Source organism: Periophthalmus magnuspinnatus, chromosome 18 (genome assembly GCF_009829125.3).
Source record: "Periophthalmus magnuspinnatus isolate fPerMag1 chromosome 18, fPerMag1.2.pri, whole genome shotgun sequence".
Classification (NCBI taxonomy): Eukaryota; Metazoa; Chordata; class Actinopteri; order Gobiiformes; family Gobiidae; genus Periophthalmus; species Periophthalmus magnuspinnatus.
Window position 1 is genome coordinate 8,527,925 of NC_047143.1, and position 22,968 is coordinate 8,550,892.

Genomic DNA, 22,968 nt, shown 5'->3' on the forward strand with positions numbered 1-22,968 from the left:
AGAGGGAAACAGCAGATGCAAAGTGTAGGAGGAAGGCCACAAGTGCACAGCAGTAGCATGTTTCCCAGTGTAGATATCTGTCACTTAACCAAACTGCTGTCCCTACAAACACCTGTAGAGGTTAGCATCCAGCAAGCAGCATGCCCTCTCAAAATATTTACCCAGTCACACAAAACCTATAGAATCCTGTAAGTGACACAGAAGAAAGCTGGTCTAACAAGGAGTTGAGGAGCAAACTTCCAAAAATATGCACCCAATTTCACAATTGAAAAGTTTTATTTAAATGTGTGTTTTTGGCAGAACAGTTAAATGGGTTGAAGAAAAAGTATATTGGCATTGACTGATAATGTAAACACTGGATTAAGGAAATGGGTGCCTAATTTATATACCAAAAATTTTAAAATACATTTTTAAATACATTTTTTTTCACATGTCCAAGAACATTATACAGGTGTATTTGTATATGTGAATAAAATATTGTGGGGAAGAGGACTTAATTCAATATATAATGCATTCCAGAGTACACAGATTTGCACCAATGAAATGTCTGAAAAATAAATGCACATTATATTAGTACCATCAGTTACATGCTTTCATTGCACTTCTTGCTCAACAAATGTATCTCATCTAAACATAATCAACAACTGGCAAATTGTGTACTGAAACTATATTTGAAATTAACTACTGAAAGAGGTTTCCTTGATAATCCCACTTATTTATAGATGCTCATGGTACATTTTGAACCCATTGCCTTATCATGCAAGGAAGCTTACAATTTGAGGAGCAAAAGCATCATCTATTATGAAGCAGGGGGTACATTTGGACCAACACTCAGAGTTAATTAAACACAACTGTTGTTCTCTAACGTGCTGCCATTACAAAGACTGCTCCTTGCAATGTGCTAATGAGCCACTCAGCTGATGCGAGCGCACTGTGCCTATCAGCTTTCCTGCACAGCATATGGCTAGTAACAGACAGCTCGCTCAACTCCAGTGGCTATACTTACAGGCTGTATAATATCTAATGACACAAGACTGGCTATTCTATAAATAAATAAATATTTTATATATATATATATATATATATATATATATATATATATATATATATATATATATATATATATATATACACACACACATATAAATGGGGTGTATTAAATGAGAAGTGGATTTTCTTCAAGACATGTTAAAGAATAAATATTCTTCATAAGCCTTCATAAATCCATGATATTCGATTCAATATGGGCAGATAAGAGGTATACAAGTGCGTTAAAGGTGTGGCAATTGGCATTTTGGAGTGTCCCTTCGTCCATCTAGGTGGTATGTAGAGTACGTACCACAACTCATAAACCATGGTCCTCAGATTGCAGTGGCAAATAGAAAGATCTGGATGAGTGGCATGACCTTCAGTGTCGAAAGATCAGCGAGGACGGCCTGGAAAAATGTAGGAAAGCCACATTGTAGAAATTACTTTTGGGATCAATGGTCCCCACCCAGCCTGACCAAAGCATTCCTGACTTCTGCCTAAAAAGGGAAATGGCATCTTGCTTTAGCACACAATTTTTAGCTATTAGTTAGACGAGTGTACTTAAAAACGAAAGATTAATATCTGCATAGCATAATTCAATATGTATACCATTTTAGCTGCTGTGATTAGAATACTTACTGATTCCTCTCTTCAGCTAAACAAAGGCTAAGAAAAGTAGGTGGTACTGGTAAAAATGGTTTTGGGTTAGTTATGGCTTTCAGTTTCCTGTTTATAAGAGCTATATTGAGGACTTTGGGTGATAAAAAACACATTTAGCAATAATAATGAGGCGGGTTTCTTGAGAAGTACAATCAATGCTTGAGATGTGCCACTCCCCCATGTACCCCCTACGCCGTTCTTATGATCTGCCATTGAACTAATTTAGATCTGCTATCATGTTAAAGAAGAGGGGTACCATTTCAACACTGGACCTGTGCTTCTAAATATAAACCGAAGGAGCGCCATGTTATGATATCTGCACTTTGGTTTGGGGCAGGTGGCGCATGAGCAAGCAAATAGTGCAGGCCAGCATCTTTGTCGCCCCCTGTCGCCCCAATGCGTCATATTGTAGTTAACCCCCCCCCCCCCCCCCCCCCCCCCCCCCCCTCCCCCTTCTTCCCTGTACACTTGATCGCTCTCAGAATTAGGCAAGAGGGTCCATGTGGCAAGTCATCATATGAGTTACACTTGGTTTTGGTCATACGATAGGTGACACTTCGGTATGCTATGCGAGCAAGGTATAAAGTTCAGGCATGCACAAGTCATAAATTAGGCGTTACTGTAATGAGTGACAGAAGCCAATATGGTTTTCGGTGATATTTTAAAACTACATTATTATGAAGCTAAATATCTGGTTTAAAGATAGTGAGTCAATCATATTGATTGAGTTGGCAAGCCTTGGCACATACTGGAGGTGAAATCTACTAAGGTGTCCAGCAGTCGGCCATTTTTCCTAAGACATGTGCGGGCAGGAGACGGGGTTACTGGCTCTGGCTGGTCATCAGGAGCTATTTCAGTCCTTCTAAGATTATGTGAGGGACAGTTTCAGGCACACAAGTAAAATGTGAGATACCTCGGCAGATGCCAGCGACGTCACTTCCATCAAGTTCTCAGCTCGGAAGGCAAACACGGCAGCTGCTAATACTGGAGCAGAGGAAGAGATGTGAGATACACATGGGTTGAACGTACAAGATGGAGATGTTGGGTAATGTATGGTCAGGTGTTGTAATGTTTACCAGCGACTGTTTCCAAGGAATCATATCCCAGAATGCGGTCCCAGAGGAGCAGGAGCTGATCTGTGGAAAGGTATCCGGAAAAGGCACGCACCATCCACTTGAAGGCTATCCGTAACCTAGATTAAAAAAAAAAAAAGCACAGTATGACTTTTGAAGGGGAAGTATGACAAAAAAAAAGGTTATTTCCTATTATTTAATTTTGTTTTTATTATTATATTTTTTTTTATTTTTTTTAACAAATAATCATGAATCATTTGATAAATATTACATTTCAAAAAGAGGTTAGCTTCAGATTTATATATTTGGGATATCTTTTTGGGGGGGTTATTAAACTTATCTGGTATTCTATACATTGTGGTTTTGTTATTTTACCACTAGATGGCAGTATTACATTAATGGTGTGTTTCACCTTTGAATGGATAAAACCGTAAGTTTGCTCTATTACCTGCCTTATATAATACAAGAAAATTTTAAAGTTGAAATAAAATTTAGGAAGGAACTCACGGCTGTGCTTCGATTTGTCGAAGATGGTAAAAGAGCTGAGGCAGGTGGGTCTGGAGCAGCCTCTCAAACTGTAGACACAAAGAAACTATACCCTGCAGGAGAAACCATGTTTGTGAGGTAAACAGTAAAGTGTGTACTCAGCGAAACTATATTTACCTAAACTGTAACTTTACTATTATTTCACTGTATAGTATTACTGTGTGAACTGTATGCTGCTCTGCTCTTATGACACCCTTTTTGCATGAGTTGTTATTTTAAATAAGAATAAATGAATACCTTAACTGGCCAAATGAAGACTGAAAAGTTTTTTTTTTTTTTAAATAAAAGCACATAACACAAAAAAATAACTAAATGTCTTGTCCTCAGAGGCAAGGTAATCTTACCGAGGGTGAAGAGGAAATGGAGTGGAGTCTGAAGAAGTAGCGGATGTACATCTCTCTGAACACACTGTAGAGTTTGGATGGCTCATTGTACAAGTAACACAAAGGAGCCACTGTGCAGCAAAGGAAAGGAAAATTCATCTAGTAAGAAACGGTCTTTTGCACTGTGCATTACATGATAACAGGGCTGGGCAATCTGGTGATAAAAACTGAATTGTGATCTCATCTATGTGACAATGTTCTTTAGGTGACATCGTCAGATAGTGATTCAGTGCCGATTGTTGTACATCTATGCCCAAACCCAGACACTTTTCTCCGCTCAATAAGCAGATGACTTTGTTTACTACTTAAAGGCATAATAAATAATAAAAGATAGTAAGTCTCCATGAATCGAGATTTAATAGAAATCGTGATCTGGTTCAAAGAAAATTGTGATTTTCTTTAGCATATCGCTCTCCCCCACATGATAAACACAAATTGCAGTATATAAGCATGTTATTTTTTGCTAATGTAATAATACCCTTCAATCTGAAAATGCTCCATCCACCAGAGGTCAGTAAATTAACAATTATTGGATTCTAAACCCAATTTGCTGATAAGGCAAATATCACACTTCCCTGAGAACAAGATTATATCCAATATGAGTCTGAATATGGTTCTTGTTTGTTTACACAGCACATTAGGAACACTTTGTGCCCAGGAGAACAGAATATAATGATATTAGATTGGGCAAGTGAAATTTGTAATCTTCTAACGGAGCATCCCAATAAGCACTCAACATTTTGTGTTCATTTTTTCCTAGTTATTACTCAACCTTAACTTGAATAAAATTTTATAAAAATAAATACCTACCATACATTGAAAATCCATGGAAGGGGATCACACCTATTCAAATAAAAAAATATAATGTAAATCCAACTAAATAAATTACACCCTTCAGAAGTCTATCTTTTGATGTTTAAAGGTCCTGTACACAATGTTATCCCATTTATTTGAGAAAAATTTGTACTTGCATCAGTACAGATATATTATATATGCAGCTCTCAAGGTCAAAATATGTCCACTGTGTGTTGTTGTCTGCATCTAATAATAATGTGCTTTGTTGTCCAATAATCAGGAAGTGCTCCGCTCTGATCTCTGAAAATTGTGCTTATAAAACTTTTGCAGTAAATAATTGGGATGCTTGGAATGCTTGGAATCCACAGTAAATGAGGAATAGCGCGTGACCACTGCAGACCAATTAAAATTAACTAGTTCTATTTTTCAAGTTTTTCACAGTAAAAATCAGGTACAGTGCCTTTAATAAGAATGTTTAAATAAATGGCTCACCATTGGGAGGATACACCACAGCACACTCTTCCACTCCCATCTTTCCTGCAACATGGACACAAAACATAATAGTTCACACATGGGCTGCAAGGTCAGTGTAGTGGATTGGCATTTGGAACAGCCTTGACCAGGATGTACCAAGACACATGAGCCTTACCTTCAATGTAGGATTTGGGCGGAGTAGCGCTATTATACTTGAAGTGTTCCAAGACTGCTGTGTCACGAGAAAAACACAGCAAAACCTAGAGGAAAATGGTACATGCAATCAGAAACATAATACATATTTCTAGATTTTTGGATTATTATAGATGAAAAGAATGAGGCATAAACCTCATGAATGAACAAAACTATCTATTGAAACCAGCCAGAAGAACATGTGAACATAATGTATATGAAATCTTTCTGGAGTATCTCAAGTGCTTTCTTTTCTTCCTCACGGGATGGATTTTCAAGTGGTTGTCATTTTCCATTACTGTGCCATGTCTGTCCTTTTTGAGAAGCGATTTCATTTCCACAGGCCACTTATGATGGATAATATTGAGGGAAACCGTCTGCCCGTGACCTCAAATGAGACCGGTGGCAGCGCTTATACAGAATTGTTGATGGGAGAAGAACGCTGGGTGGGCTCCCATCTTACCACTGGTTTTTGTATAAAAAGTTGATGGTGTCTCCACTTTAATGGTACTCTTCAGAATATCTTCTGGTTCGTAAATGCTTATGAGTATTCATATTAGATACATAAAAATGTTGTGTAATATCGTTAGAAAATATATGGTTTAAGAAAACAGACCTCCATTAAGGCAGTACACTGGTCTTACAAAAATCTAGAATAGTATAGCTATAATGAACAGGTCTGCTAAGTTTGCTAGTTTGATATTAATCTAAGGTGGTGTAATTGGTCTTGTGTAATGTGGGGTTGCATCAGGGGAAAAATCCAAATGAGCAGTTCATCATATAATTTTCAGCTTTCTTGACAATAGTTTTAAAGATTACAAAAGCCATAGTTGAATTCTTTGGCCATTGTTAAAAGATTACACCATATATATAAATTTTTTTCTGACAGACATCTGACACCAGAACAAAACAAGTTTCATTCAGCAAGCCCCACTCTTTGTCATTCCTTTACAGTTCTCTTTTTGACGTAGCAGGATTCTGTTTCAGTCTATTTTGTGAGTAACCATGTAGTGCTGCAGTGTAAGGTGAACGCTTACTACGCGTCACATCCTCTTTGACAATAGAAACACCATTATAGTTTTATTACCCCATACCCAATAGGCCCATTAGCACATTGGAACCTACTCAGGCCAAGGATATCGGCTAATGATCAAAATGCCATCTTGAAAGTCATCAGTGAGCCATATCTAATAATACGCTATTGTCCATACTGCAATTGGGAGTAGATTCTTGCACTGCTTAGAAGATTTGTCATCTATAAATATTGACAAAGATAGTGTTCGTGCTATCTCAATGTTGTATTATGTTATGGTCTTTCAGGCTGACATTTTCACAGCTGCCAAATAAACCTTGTGTATATAGCCCCATCTGTCATGAGCAGTGAAAGGAAATGGACCAATACCATGTACAGTACTTCCATTCAAAAAGTCACAAGTTCTGTTGGGACCTTTAGCAATCAGATGTCATCTCTGGCATAACGCTATGTTTCGCAAGCAACTTTGTTTCAAGTTCTGCTTCACTGCAAAATATGAACAAGTCTACTCACAAGGGACAAACTATTTCAGTAACTTTAGTGAGATATATTTGGTACACAAAAGAAAATTGGGGATCTAAGTCTGGGCTAGATATAGCTTCACCATTGCAATATAACGCCACTGTAAAAAGCTTTGAATCAATGTTAATGTTTCTTTACCAGCTAATATTGTAAAAACACTAAGAATATTGTTGTTGTTTCTGTGCAGGTTAAGACACAGACAAATGCTGCAGCCCAAGTACCTGATAAAGGTAGTCTTCAAAAACAAAGTAGTAGTCATCGTTGCTGGCTGTTAGTTTGACATCCTGTTAAGAATAGCAGAGAACATGTTATCTCTAAAGCACCATTAACAAACCAGAGTAATGAACTAACACCACTGTATTGTCAGCCGTTACCTTGTAGATGAGATTGTCCACCAACAGGTCGTGATGAATGACACCGGCCTTCAGCTGCTCATAGTACATCACATCCTGAAAGACAAGTAGACAATTTATTTAAGTATACAAGAATACAAATAACCAAAAAATAACTGTTAACCTTAAAACCTCATGCATGTTAGAACAGGTGCATGTCTTTTCCAAGGACACAGCAACAGAAAGTAATACAGCACATAATCAAGAGCTGAATAAGTAATCCATTATTGTGACTTGAAAATAGCATTGTGCAATTAATCAAATTTTAATCAAGATTAAGATTCAGTCAGCATGGGTCTTTTTAATAGAAAGATCCACAACCAATCCTTTGTCACTAAAAGCAAGAAGTGTTGAGTTCAGACTTTAAAGTAAAGTAAAAGTAAAGTATTAAAAGTCTATAATTTTTACCCTCAGAAAATTCATGAGATGTTTTTTAAAATTACTTTTTAATAAGGCAAAACAACATCAAAATTAAATTAAAATGGAACAAAAGTCATCACACAATATAAGAAAAAACATTTTGATTGATTTTTCAGTCACATCACCCAACCGTAACTGAGAATATAAGTTTGTTTAAGGGTCACATTTTTATATAGCACTTTTCCACCTTCAAGGCACTCAAAGAGCTTTACAACAAGGAACCACTAACCCATTCACGCACACACACACACACACACACACACACACATACACTCATCCACCACTGTACGCAGACATTGTGGTGAGGTGGGTTAAGTGTCTTGCCCAAGGACGTAACAATAGTATTCATTTTTCGTGTTTGTGGGTCAGTGGATCTAGCCGCTCAACCGATGATGCTTACGTCAAGGGCGGGATCCAAACCATCTAACCTTCGGATCAGTGGACACACACTCTACCAACTGAACTAGTGTCTTGATTTGTATTGCTATAATAATAATAATAGTAATAATAATAATAATAATAACCTTTAGTTGGAAAGCACTTTACAAAAACTAGAACGATATTATTGAGGTATTTTAAAATACTTTTGGCAGTTTAGTTAAATTAAAGCAAAAAATATACATGCCTTCATTTACTAGTCAAACTGGGCAAAAATAAAGTCTAAGGTAGGTCTTAATCGATACTGAATATTGCTTCAGCCAATATTGCAATATCAATATTTTTGCAATACATTGTGCAGCCCTAAATTATAGATGAACATGGCCCCAGATCTCATTAGAAGAGCAGGTATATGAAGCTTAAGCGACGTTCCTGACAGTAGTGACAGCAGAACTAAAGCAGTGCTAACAGATGGATGCCGTGTTTCCGACAGCATGGTTTAACTCCGAGTGTCTCCGGCCGCGTCAGGCAGGTGGTTACAGATGAGCAGTCGAAGCGAGACGATGGAGCGGTGAAAGTGTCCTCTAAGACACATGAGCCGTGGCCTGGACGTGATCAGAGCTACACAAAGTCACACAGCTCTGAATTGATTTAAGTTGTACATCATAATGAGCTTCTTATTCCAATTTCTTCATTTTATTTTCAAGGTGTCTTCAAGTACATGACTGAACAAGCTGTCTTCAAGTACATTACTGGATAGATGAAAAAACACAAGCACTGCCACAACATTTAAATTGTGAAAAGGTATAAATTTATACAATAAACAATACTAAAACTAGAATCAAAACTAGAACCTTTCTTGAATATCTTTAGAATAATCTTGACCTGCAACTAGTATAAGACCGCACCCATGGACCACCATGGAACCCACCTGGATTACTGAGGAATTACACAGATATAAGGCCACATGGTAATATAAAAGAAAGTACTATGATTTAATTCTGAAAATTACATTCAATTGTCTAAATAAAGAGTGTGTGTTATTATCATCATGGTATTAGAATCAGTATCGAGCCTATTCCTTAGTATCGAAATTAAGTTTGAAATTTTAACCACCGTCGATGCACCCCCCTGCTCCCATCTCAGCTTTGTGTAACGTTGGCCATAACAGGAACAGGAAACTCCATCGTACTTTACACACCAGCACCAGCAGCAGATGGGCTGCTTTATTTGGGTCCACTGTGCTAAAACAGTAGCATTTGATTATGTTACCGTTAGCATTTGTACTCTCAGGGCACAACAAGCAGAGATAGAACAGATCTTCAGGAGAATCACATGGAGCGGTTACGTAACTGTTAAACCTTGAGAGTGAATAAATTACAGGGTCTACTTTTACTTATTTGAAGTATGCAAGAACTAGAAGACTGTTTAATTGCCCAATAACATATATTAAAAGAAATGGCTAATAGGGAAAAACATTTATCTTAAATGGCCCGCATTATGCTATTTTTCATCTATATTATGATGTTTTCTCATCAAAAACACACCCAGAGTTGTGTTTTTTGTTTAACACACAAACTAACTAACTGTGTAATTAGGCTGAGTTCTTCTGTCGAACAGAAAACACACTATTCCACCCTGTTTTGTCACATGTGTTTACTGTGTTCACAAACTCTATACACTTTCACTAGAATCATATGGATAATTTCGGCCCCGGAATTTTCAATCTCAGCTAAACCAGGTACCATGTTTTTGAAGAGGTAGCAACATTTTAGAATGGCTAAAAGCTCACAAGAGTCAACTTTGTGTAATATGGCACCTTTAACAAGCTAATATAGTTGTGTGGTCCACACCTATATTACTAATACAAAAAAAACGGACATTCGACTATTGTCAAGAAACTACTTTCTGAATCACAGCAGGTGTAGGTATGTGACAGGTCTCTGACAAATCACAAGTGACAGGCGACCCCCAGGGGGACAGCTGAGTCATACACACATACACACGTTGGGTTTCCATGCTTTTTGTGGACATTACATTGGCACAGATTTATTTTTCTGGACCTTAGGCTCCTAATCTTAGCCATAATTACTACTTGCCTACCCTTAAAGGCAGGTATAACACTTTTATGGGGTATTAATTGCTAGCACATGAGATATTTAGATCATTTTGCGTTATATTGTTTTTTTTTAAATGCTCCCTGTGATTACACCCCCTTCATATGACTATCACAACACAATCAGCATCGCATCAGGTTTGTGAAGTTATAGTGTACGGTTTTGTATCAGGCTTTTGTATTTTTATAGAAAATTGTGGTGTATGCTCCCACGCAACAATTTTCCATAAATGAACAAAAGCATGATATATATGCAAGTAGAATGTTGAACAGGATCGTACTGCTGTTGATCTAATAATGGGAACATGACTTTTGGCCCCATAAGGAAGGCCCCCATGAACTGAGTGCGTATACTAATTTTAGTCCACATAATGTCATAAATACATAAATACCTGTCTACACAGAGGAATGGTGGGGGTTGTACCTGTGGCTGGTTGGTGGAGTTGAGGATGAGTGCCCACAGGTCTGCCCGGAGCCCAGTGGGACAGCCCTGTCTGCTGTACTGTTGTGCTGCTGCACTGTCCTGCTCCTCCACCACTGCACACACAAAACACATTGGTGTAAAAGCCCAGGCATACATTTTTTATTCAGTCAGAATGTGAGGCTTTTAAAGGTATGAACCCAAGACCACAGGTATGTCTCTGCTGACCTACAACATACTGTATTCTGGGCTTTTTTGATTTGACTGATGGAAGACTGATGGAACTTATCAGGACACAGGATTATTATGATATTTTTCTATGGTTAAGCCTACCTATTTGCCCCACTTATAGTATGATCTGAATTGATGACAGTGCTATTAGACTTCAAAAATTATCAAAGAGCATTTTCTAACTTTACTATAACAATGGTGGGTAGTACAGGTTATACTGAATCAACACATTTATCCAAAACAATCCATTATACCATTAAATATATCATTTTACTTAACTGGTTCTCGAAACACACATTACACAACTTTCCAAAAGTAACACTTGGAAACACTGAGAAATTAACAATTCTAGCTCTATTCTGCCCTAAATCACAAATGTGAATACATGCTGTCATTGATTTCAGATGCCGGGCAGTTGAAACATAAACCCACATTCCTTGTAAATTTCCTATTTGGGAGATCTAAGTCTTTGGACTGGAACAGCAGGAGACCAATAATATCAATGTTTACAGCAATGTAATAGCACAGTGCTGAGTCAAAGAGCTGTCTATTCACTTCATCAAGCACTTTTTAATCAAGCTTTATAATTATGTCGTTCCTTTGTTCAAATTATTTTTATTCAACGACTGACAGGGCAAAATTTAGCTTGGAATGGTATAAATAGCTACAAAAACATATGACTGTCGAATCCCCACATGACTTGCCTAAAACTGTATGCAAGCAAATGCTCAATATTTATGGAAGAATGTCCTGCAGTAGTGCAGGTTTACTTGAAAAGGTAAGTAGATTTTGATAAGCGCTTATTATTATCAGTAGTTAAATAAACTATAACTTGCCATTGCCTTACCTTTCTTCCCAATTTGAACATATTCATTCTCAAACAGATCTTCATAGCAACCGGAAAGAAACAAATAAAATAATCTGGTTAGTTTTGTAAACAAATATCCATCTCCCCGAGTTTAAAAACTCCAACATACTGGATAAGATACAATTTAAAGAGACACTAATACTGTCAATTTCCGAACTTAACAGAGATAGAGTTTGAGGAAAGCCAGGCCTACGTGAGGCACAGGAGCGGAAAAAAGCAGATATGTGCACAATACCCTCTGTACACAATTAACACAGCGAGATTTATGAGAGCAATAATAAAAAGACGTTTTAAAAGACCTTAAAAGGGTCAGTTTAGTTAGAATAACCCCAAGCAAAACAGTATATGTCTAAAAATATATGACTAGATTGACTAAACAAATTTTATATAGTTATATATATACAGTGGGGCAAGAACGTATTTAGTCAGCCACCAATTGTGCAAGTTCTCCCACTTAAAAAGGTGAAAGAGGCCTGTAATTTTAATCATAGGTGCACTTCAACTATGAGAGACAGAATGGGGGAAAGAATCCAGGAAATCACATTGTAGGATTTTTAATGAATTAATTGGTAAAGTTCTTGGTAAAATAAGTATTTGGTCACCTACAAACAAGCACAGACCTGTAACTTCTTCTTTAAAAGGGTCATCTGTCCTCCACTCATTACCTGTGTTAATTGTACCTGTTTGAACTTGTTATCAGTATAAAACACCTGTCCACAACGTTCAACAGCTAACAGTTCAACATAAACAAAACTGTCGACCTGAACCAGGCTAGAAAGACTGAATCTGCAATAGGTAAGCAGCTTGATGTGAAGAAATCAACTGTGGGAGCAACTATTAGCAAATGGAACACATTGGGGCTCCACGCAAGATCTCATGGGGTCAAAATGATCATAAGAACAATGAGCAAAAATCCCAGAATCACATGGGGGGACCTAGTGAATGACCTGCAGAAAGCTGAGACCAAAGCAACAAAGGCTACCATCAGTAACACTGCGCCACCAGGGACTTAAATCCTGCAGTTCCAGACATGTCCCCATGCTTAAGCCAGTACATGTCCAGGCCCATCTGAAGTTTGCAAGAGACCATTTGGATGATCCAAAAGAGGATTGAGAGAATGTCATATGGTAAGATGAAACCAAAATAGAACTTTTTGGTAAAAACTCAAGGAGTCTGGAGGAGAAAGAATGCTGAGCTGCATCCAAAGAACACCATACCTACTGTGAAGCATGGGGGTGGAAACATCATGCTTTGGGGCTGTTTTTCTGCAAAGGGACCAGGACAACTGATCCATGTAAAGGAAGAATGAATGGGGCCATGTATCGTGAGATTTTGAGTGAAAACTTCCTTCCATCAGCAAGGGCAATGAAGATAAAATGTGGCTGGGTCTTTCAGCATGACAATGATCCCAAACATACCGTCTGGGCAACAAAGGAATGGTTTCGTAAGAAGCATTTCAAAGTCCTGGAGTAGCCTAGCCAATCTCCAGATCTCAACCCCATAGAAAATGTTTGGTGGGAGTTGAAAGTCCATGTTGCCCAGTGACAGCCCCAAAACATCACTGCTCTAGAGGAGATCTGCATGGAGGAATGGGCCAAACTACCAGCAACAGTGTGTGAAAACCTTGTGGAGACTTACAGAAAACGTTTCACCTCTGTCATTGCCAACAAAGGGTATATAACAAAGTATGGAGATGAACTTTTGTTATTGACCAAATACCTATTTTCCACCACAATTTGCAAATAAATTCTTTAAAAAATCAGACGTGATTTTCTGTTTTTGTTTTTTTTTTCTCATTTTTTGTTTAAAGTGTACCTATGATGACTTTACAGGCTTCTCTCTCTTTTTAAGTGGCAGAACATGCACAATTGGTCGCTGACTAAATACTTCTTTGCCCCACGGTAGAAGTAAGGGCATTTTAATTATGTACCTGGATGAATGTGAGCGTGATCTTCAATCCCCAACTGTCCAGTGTTTAAGTTCAGTTCTGAAAAGGCCTGTCTCTGGAATTATGGGAAAAATAAACAGAAAGGTTTAAAATTTTGCAAACATTCCACATAAAAAAGAGCTCCTACCAGCTTTGGGATGTCCCGGACATTGAGGGGAACCTGGATCAGACCCCAGTGGCTCCTAACATTTACCTCCTCGCTGCTGTCATGGTTGGGGTTTCTAAGGCTGACTACTACCTGAAAAAGAGTTGTACAAATCTGTGTTTATTGCAAAATATAACCACAAGTGATATGAGCTAATTACATCTAGCTTTGTCATATAGCATCTAAGTGTGTGTGCTGTCAGTGCGTACATGTACACCCAAATCTGATTATTATCAGATTTCTGGACATTTAAAGGGCTCGTATTGTTATTTTTCTACGTAAAAATGTTGTTTTCTCATCAAAAACCTACCCGGAGTAGGAACACACAAACCCTGCATATTTAGTTTTGGTTCTTTTCTCAAGCGGAAACACTCTATTCCACCCTGTGATATCATGTAGTAATACAGGAAGTGCTCCCCTGTGTTTTTAAATGCCATAGACCTTCACTAGAATCATTTGGATCATTTCAGCCCTGGAATTACCAAACTCTACTGAACGAAAGGTAGCCATTGACTTGAAAACTACCACTTTATGACATCCCAAGGTGGAACATAGCATTTTGAGCTTTGGAGATGTAGCCAGACTAATAATACAGGATTACTCAACTCCGGGGATGTTTTTGATGAGATAACATTATAAAATGGCTTAAAACTTACAAGAGTCAATTGTGCATTATATAGGACCTTCAAGATTATTTAAATTACATGTAAACCACAAAACCTGATGTGAGCAACCAGAGGGATATAATCAGAAAGAAATTGTATGATTTGTTGTTTAGACATCATTTTAATAATTCAACAATCATGACGCAAAACATTTGGGTGTGCATGTAATTGCAGACAGTAAGTACATAGAGCACATTAGCAAAATAGAGTAAAAATATGCATGTGTCTATATGTATGGTGTAATAATTATGTATGTGTAATATGTCTTGCAAGCAAACGCAAGAGGAAGACTACAGATTCCTGCTTGCAGAGTGGTCTATTGGCAGACTTCTAAGTTTCACATAAATTAATGGTAACAGCAGGGGATGCACCTGTATAAACCAATGCGTGGACGTTTGTACCAAGTGTCAAGATTAGAACATGAATTGATTTCTAAAGATAATCAACAATGGAATGGTTACCTCCAGAAAGTCTTTGGGGGCATACACAGGTCTGAAGCGGCTCAAATCTGTAGCAAGATAAATCACAAATGTAGTTTACAAAAATACCAATTGTTTACATCAGCAACTCCGGGACAGATGGGACGGCTCTTATATGTAGACTATACAAATGTGTTGAGGCTTGTACAATGCTTTATCATTTGTGCATTAAGAACAATGCAGTGTCTTTTGGTCAAAGGGGAAGCGAAGTAGGACTTTGTGCACCCTCAGCTGCCACTAAGTGGAACTTACAGAAAGCGGCAGTAAATCGACGTGGCGTGTCAGCCGTATATGAGGTCAGAAACGGGTTTGGACGGAAGGAAGGGTGCTGCTCGGTCCAAGAAGTCTGGACAGGCTCGAGATTGAAAAAGTCAGTGTTTACAGTCAGCCGACGGCACAGAGCACACTGTTATTGCAAAGAGTGATAGTGCTGTTTGGATCGGAGAGTTACCATGCTCTTTGTACTGGATTTACACAGAGACTACTCATGAAAGATAAAGATATATATTTTGTTCTTCTTACGCAATGGGTGCTTATACAATGATATGTACTGGCCACCCAAAGGTCAAAAGTATTTGAGATTCAGTACAATGCTGGGGGCAAATAGGATTTTATTTATTTCAAGGTTTTTATTGTAAAATATATCAATTGTAAGGTTGTGAGCTTGTTCATAGACTTGTAATAGTTAATAGACTATATTACATATGTTTTTTTTTATAATTCTACTTTAAACCAGTGCATCTCTAGCTGAATGAAGAACAAAGTCAACAATAGCCTTTCACTGCTCAAAACCAAACCCCCTGAGCTCTGTTCAGACCTGGCTCGTCTGTGCCCATCTCGTTCCATTTGTTGGTCAGCTCCTTCTGCTCTACTGCAGGCCTCTGTGTGGGTGGAAGACAGGGAATTCAACAAATAGATGCTCTCAAGTCAAAACAAATCATAAAGAAGTGGAATACAAAATGTTCCTACCGGCAAATTAATAAACTTAACCTATATATAGGGCTGTAGTAGACTAAGGAAATTCTTGGTCGACTCAAGATATGTCCTGTACATTGATTAATTGCCTAAAAATTAAAAACGCATCTCTAATAAAGTATCTGACGAAATGTCAGACAAAAACTGTATTCACGGCACCACAAGCTCACTATTTGTACATAAAAGTTCTAGCTCTAGTTGTTACATGTAAAAAAAAAAAAAAAAAAGGTAGAATTAATCAAATTTAGTCACATATCTTCATAATCCCAGTAAAAGAATTGGTCGATTAAGCAAAATTGTAAAACCCCATTGACCGATTAATCGGCCTATGCTCTCCCTACTATTTCAAAACAGCGGAATGGAATTCAAATTTGTAGACTACTTGTCATCCTCTCCCATTTATTTCCCAGTGTTTTATATATTATACAGCCATTTGACTGGGATAACAATGTATCTGCAGACACTCTCAGTCTATGTATATCTTGTTCTATCTTGGTAGTTGCTTTAGTACATACATTTCTAGACAACATATATATCAGACGGCAAAATAAAGGCTGGAAATATGGGAAGCATGAAGAGGGGCTTGCACTAGAAAACAATGTGCCAGCAAAGCTAAAGTTAGGATATTGTTACCATTCGAGCCAGTGGTACTCCCAGCTCTGTGCTCATGCTGTTGAGGCTTTTGAGGACACGCTTCTCCCAGCTGGCCTGTGGAGAGAACACCACACACAACACATTATAGACAAGCACAGTGCAGGAAGAAGTGGACGCGATCTTAATGGAAGCATTCATTTAGTATTTTACAATATTTTAGCAGAAACAAGATGCTAGATCAGGAAATGGATTGCCATGTTAATGTCTGCTCTACATATATATGCATCTCAAAAAACTTTATAGTTTTTTTTTTTGGTTTGTTTTTTTTAGATAATGCAAAATACAAATTCAACAAAAAGAAACATTTCATGCATTTGAGTTATAGATATTTATTCCCAAAAATATCTAATCCAATTGTAAGCTCTTCTGTTTGCCATTCACATATTTAAAAAATTCCCACAAAACAATCACTGGTAGTTCTCCCTGCAGCTGTTCAGGAGTCTCCTTGCAGCTGTTCAGGAGAGTTCCAAGACTTTGGCTAAAGTTTGGATGAAACTATGCATTGGACAATTCAGCCTGTTTGCTGTTCAAATGTATTCCTCACTTAACACATTCCTAGAATCCTAATGTGAACAGTTTATAAACTTGTTTCTCAACTTTCAGAGGCCAGAGTGGAGTTTTGCTGCCATGGTAATGGAAACAGCAACTAGCATTCTAATGGAGCACCAGTGCTTTATAGTTAGATGCAAAGACAGTGGTCTCATTTTGATCCTCAGAGCTGCTTTCACAGTATATCTACTGGTCAAGACAAATTTGACTTTATTACAAGAAAAAATGGGTATAGCTCCTTTAAATACATAAAAGTTATTATTAAAGTTAATATTAATTTCCTGAACATTTACAATACACACTTTTAATAATTGCTATTTAAACATAAAATAGTCAAATACATTTTTCCAATGTCTGATCTCTGCTGACAAAACTGACATTTTTGAAAGTGTATCTGGTCGGGACACACCTGCTCACAGACCTTCAGCACTGCTTCAAATACAGCCTTTTACAGCCTTTTACAGCCTTTTAATTATTGGACAGTTTGTTGTTTTTCTTGCAGACTAACTTTTGCATATTTAGCTACGTGTTTGGTGCCAAAATGTCGACATAGACTGTACTGACCCCGCCTCATAACACAAAAAACATACAGGTTTTTCTCCTCAAAGCACAAACTTGTATTCACCTTCACTTTTCTTCCTTTCAACTTCGTTCCATGCCAACAATTTTCCTCTTCATGAACATTTTGTGATGATTATTTGCAAATATTTCTCAGTTCCACTTGCTGGGAAAGTCTCATTAGTTTATTGTCAGTGCACATAATAAAGCAGTATAGACTTATATTAAAATGACAGTCATGCCTTTTAATTTATCTTCTTGCGGGCCACATAAAATGATGTGGCGGGCCACATTTGGCCCCCAGGCCTTGAGTTTGACACATGTGTTCTAAGGGAAATTTACTTCAGAAATAGCTATACCAAATCATCACTAATCTCCACATTTTCACAACCCATTGCATTTAAAATTCTAGATCCAACAAAAACATATACACAACTGAATCCTGGCCTCCACCGCTTATAGATGTATGTGACTAAATGTGCTGTGTTTGTAGCTAGGTGACAGACTCAGAGTGAGGAAGGTGATGAAGGAGCAGTGATGAGGATGTGAGCAGACAGACTGACCTGGGCCTTGCGCATGTAGGCCAGTGGCTCTTTGAGGTGCTCTGGGGGTGCCGCAGGGTGACAGGGGGGCTGCTGCCTGGAGTAAGCACAAACAAAACATGTCAAGAGCAGAGAGACGAGTCAATCACAAGAGGAGAATGGACTTGCACAACTCGGTATTATAGTGTGCAGAGGTTGAAGGATGACAGAAATATAAATGCAATTACAGGAATGTCTAGTACAGGAATGAGTACTACATTCACAACTTTACCAAGGGGTTTGCCAAGGTGAAGAGGTTTTACCTCAGAGGCTCCACTAGCACTTATTAATGATTGGCTGTAGGTCCTGGGGTATAGGAAGTGAGGATTCAGATCAGAGACTCATTTTAGGTTTTATCCAGCTGAATTTAACTGGCAACCCAACTGAGAGACTTTGTGTGAGACTAATTCTGCTTTTTGATTGGATAATCATCTTGAGAACCAAAACACCACATTATGACATAAATAGATGGACACCCTGTCCAATGTTGATGTAATTAACAATAAATCAGTACAGAATAGAATTATTACCAGTAAAAGCTATATTTGATTTGAATATTTTACATTTTAGTTTACCTCATATCTGGATTCATATAAAATTTTACATACAGTTTGTTCGTAAGTTTTGTAATTTATTTATTTTAACTTTCATGACATTTTTAAGAGCATGAAATTGAAACTAAATAAAGAAAATAGATATCTGGGGAAAAAAAAAAAAAAAAAGAGTCCCAAACACAACATTTATCTCCTGTCTTCCCCGTAAGCATGCTTAAGACATATTGAATGACTCATGGCCCTGGTTCCTTAAACAACATTCAGTGTAACATAAACAAGTATAAGAGCACACAAAGCTGACTAATGGCAAAAAGAGAGGCAATGCATTAAGAGCCAACCTCCAGAGACGGCAGGTAAGAAGTCTTGAGTACTGTGCTTTACTTCACTATAGAGGGAACAATGTGTCTTCACAAACAGAAGGATTCTACACTCACACAATACACGAGGAGGGATTTCAACTTTACAGATGGATGAAATGTGATGTCATAGCACAAATAAAACAACAAAGAATAAAATACTTGCGTTATCATCCACACAAAAATATTAAGACAAAGTTTTCACACATAGTAACCTAATTCACACAGCCCGCCTGTGTCAGTTTACTCAGTTGTTTTGGCTAATGCCTTTCTGGATATTGACGTTTGTGGTCATGCCATGGAGGATATTTCCTAAGGCTTTTTCAACAGTAACAGTGAGGCTTGTCATGATAATTACTACATCATTCAATATATGAAAGCTGGGGTTCCAGATTTTTGTTATTTTATGTAATAAGGTAAGATTTTAGCTGTAGAGTTGAATAAATATCTTCTATAGCTTATAACTGGATAATTCTGCCTTTTATATTTTGATGCACAATATATCGCAATATTTATCTGTAGCAATATACACACATGGACAAAATTGTTGGTACCTTTCAGTTAATGAAAAAAAAACACACAATGGTCTCAGAAATAACTTGAATCTGATTCTATGAAATTTAACCAATGAAAGTTAGCAAAGGCATTACTTAATAAAAAAAAACCTCATGAAACAGGCCAGGACAAAAATGATGGTACCCCTAGAAAAGATTGAAAATAATGTGACCAAAGGGAAACACAATCCAAAGTGTGTCCACTAATTAGCATCACAGGTGTCTACAATCTTGTAATCAGTCAGTGGGCCTATATATAGGGCTAAAGGTTGTCACTGTGCTGTTTGGTGACATGGTGTGTACCACACTCAACATGGACCAGAGGAAGCAAAGGAAAGAGTTGTCTCAGATTAGAAAGAAAATTATAGACAAGCATGTTAAAGGTAAAGGCTATAAGACCATCTCCAAGCAACTGTGAGCAAGCAAGTGATTACAGTTGCACATATAAATCAGAAATTTAAGATCCATGGGACTGTAGCCAACCTCCCTGGACGTGGCCATAGGAGGAAAATTGATGACAAATCAAAGACAGATAATACGAATGATATCAAAAGAGCCCATAAAAACTTCTAAAGAGATTAAAGGTGAACATCAATCTCAAGGAACATCAGTTTCAGATCGCACCATCCATCGTTATTTGAGCCAAAGTGGACTTAATGGGAGACGATCAAGGAGGACACCATTGTTGAAAACAAATCATAAAAAAGCCAGATTGGAATTTGCCAAGCTACATGTTGACAAGCCACAAAGCTTCTGGGAGAATGTCTTATGGACAGATGAGACAAAAATTGAATTTTTTGCCAAGGCACATCAGCTCTATGTTCACAGATGGAAAAATGAAGCATATCAAGAAAAGAACACTGTCCCTACTGTGAAATCTGGTGGAGGCTCTGTTATGTTCTGGAGCTGCTTTGCTGCATCTGGCACAGGGGGTCTTGAATCTGTGCAGGGTACAATAAAATCTCAAGACTGTCAAGGGATTCTAGGGAGAAATGTGCTGGCCAGTGTCAGAAAGCTTGGTCTCAGTCGCACATCATGGGTCTTGCAACAGGACAATGATCTCAAACACACAGCTAAAAACACCCAAGAGTGACTAAGAGGAAAACATTGGACTATTCTAAAGTGGCCTTTTATTAGACCTGACCTAAATCCTATGAATCCTGAAACATGTCATCTGAGACAACTGGAGCAGTTGGCTCATGAGGTGTGGGCCAAAATACCTGCTGAGAGGTGCAGAAGTCTCACTGACAGTTACAGGAATCATTTGATTGCAGTGTTTGCCACAAAAGGTTGTGCAACAAAATATTAAGTTAAGGGTACCATCATTTTTGTCCAGGCCTGTTTCATGAGTTTGTTTTTTTTAATATAAATTTTTAGATTTTATTCTGTTGAAGCATGGTTGAAAAGCAATGTCTGTCTTTCATTGGTTAAATTTCATTGAGCCACATTAACCAGGTTAAACTAGTTTGACAAGGATGAAAAATTAGCACAGTGAAAACATCAACAGCAACTCAGTTAGGACATGCTGAATACTTTTCAAAAGAAACTAGTTTTTGAACCTTGGGAAACTGTTATGTATGAGCTAGAAGAGAGACCCTATAAATCCCTTCTGTATTCAAAAGTGTATTATACTACTACACTGTTTGTGAATGTTATGCTTGGCTTTTTATTCTTAACACACAAAGTAACAAAATGCCAATACCAATAACAATATGAATATGCAGTGCACGTGGTGTAGCTTACACATGTAGCTCTCTGTACACTGCATTCTGAAGCCTCCTTTCCCAACCTGTATGGAGTAAAGAAGTAAAATGGTTAGCAATAAGAAATACTTATATTTTCATAATGCAGCAACAAGGGCTGAAAATCAAAAGGTGAAAGTGACACTAAACCGTGTAGTCTTTTCTTTAATAGTATACACAACATTATCAGAATTCATTCAAGCATTTGGGATGCGCACGCTGTTATTGAAAATATTACAGTATTTCGACAGTAATAAAAGCTCATAAGCTTTTGTTTGTCAGAATGTCACTGTCATCTGTTTGATTCTCAGCCCAACAGCCCCCACCTGAGGTTTTGAGGAAATTGCGTACATCTTCTTTAAGCGACCCCAGTTTTATCTCGGGTTGATGTAAACATTCCTATTTAATTTGAGAAAGAAATCAGTTCAAACATGTCATGCATTCACTGATCTGCTGTAGTCAAGAGCCCCACGCTGCAGCAGTCTGATTGACAAGCACCTGCTCTGCTCCTCCGCATCTTAGCCACATGCTAATGCTACTTACTTTGGCTTGTCGCTCTATTTGCGAGTGTAAATGGCTTCCTTTCAGGCGTTGCACAATTTGAGCAATTGTCAGCGATAATTCGGTACTCTCGTTCATTATTTGTGATATCGGTGCTGCTTTACTTTTATTTTACAGAACGTTTAATGATGGTGCAACATCCAGCAAAGCAGCAGCAGTAGCAGCCCCCTGCACAACTACATAGCAACGGGATCTGAGGGAACAACATTCAACATTGGTTCCTTGGACAAGTTGGTTCCGGTCTGTTTTATAGAAATTAAGTTTAAATCAACCGTGTGGTAGTATAGAGAGCTTTATACCTACTTTGTTTTTGTTTTTTTATTCATGTTGGACTTATTCTATCTTATTAATAGGCCTAGTTAATTTTTTTTTTTAATTATTAATTTTGGACTTATTCTCTCTTATTAATAGGCTTGGTAAATTGATTTTTTTTATTCATGTTAGACTTATTCTCCCTTATTAATAGGCCATGTATATGTATATGTATATGTATATATATATATATATATATATATATATATATATATATATATATATATATATATATATATACGGGAAAACCTGTAGATAAGAAAAGTGTTTTGTTTTTGTTTGCTTTTTTATTATCAAAGAAAAAATATTATGATTTTGAAAGACTGATCAATTTCAATTCAATGCAAACATGCACATTTGGTTAAAGGATATAAAAACCTGAGATTTAAATTCCATCTCTGCAGACTTGGAAATAGTTGTATAACCTCAGGTGTTGTTTTGTTTATTGGGTTAGGCTATAGTATATTTATTTATGAAAATAAACCACTTTCCCATGCCGACATAAATAAAACCATATTTCACTAGTTTCCTTTGAGATCTGGAGTTGGTTAGGATATACCAGGGAGCCACACGGTGCCACACGGGATCCTATTCACGTGAATGAAGACAAAAGAATAGGCCTGGTGATCTACGGCTCCTAATTGCAGCATATCTCTAAAGTCAAATCAAACAACATAATACCACAGCAGCCAAAATGCGTGCATTTAAATAGGCGTCATCTTTGTCATTTGTGTTCTTTAAAGGTTAAGCTAAATCATATAATCAGATAGGCTTACGTGGATTGTAAGGTTTTTAGTTTAGT

At 37.5% G+C, this 22,968-nt stretch overlaps 1 protein-coding gene across 1 annotated transcript; it reads right to left on the reverse strand.

Moving 5' to 3' along the window:
- Positions 1–1,157: 1,157 nt before the first annotated feature.
- On the reverse strand, positions 1,158–22,017 carry tbc1d19 (TBC1 domain family, member 19). Its single transcript, XM_033984122.2, has 21 exons — positions 21,837–22,017; positions 21,620–21,692; positions 21,295–21,340; positions 18,070–18,145; positions 16,379–16,453; positions 15,588–15,651; positions 14,753–14,799; positions 13,609–13,719; positions 13,464–13,536; positions 11,513–11,551; positions 10,438–10,550; positions 7,082–7,156; positions 6,929–6,991; positions 5,136–5,220; positions 4,979–5,023; positions 4,502–4,534; positions 3,653–3,762; positions 3,270–3,361; positions 2,766–2,881; positions 2,603–2,673; positions 1,158–1,436 (listed from the first exon to the last, which is right to left on the reverse strand). Exons 1-21 carry the CDS (start codon positions 21,930–21,932, stop codon positions 1,362–1,364), a joined length of 1,578 nt encoding a protein of 525 aa, XP_033840013.1. The 5' UTR covers positions 21,933–22,017; the 3' UTR covers positions 1,158–1,361.
- Between the last annotated feature and the right edge of the window lie 951 nt (positions 22,018–22,968).

What these genes read in the sequence shown, in the direction of transcription:
- tbc1d19 (XM_033984122.2), bottom strand. Translation starts at nt 21,932, where the DNA reads ATGAACGAGAGTACCGAATTATCGCTGACAATTGCTCAAATTGTGCAA. An exon ending in CAATTTCCTCAAAACCTCAG is followed by an intron (nt 21,341 to 21,619) that starts GTGGGGGCTGTT and finishes TACTCCATACAG; the next exon opens with GTTGGGAAAGGAGGCTTCAG. An exon ending in CCCCCAAAGACTTTCTGGAG is followed by an intron (nt 13,720 to 14,752) that starts GTAACCATTCCA and finishes ACTCTTTTTCAG; the next exon opens with GTAGTAGTCAGCCTTAGAAA.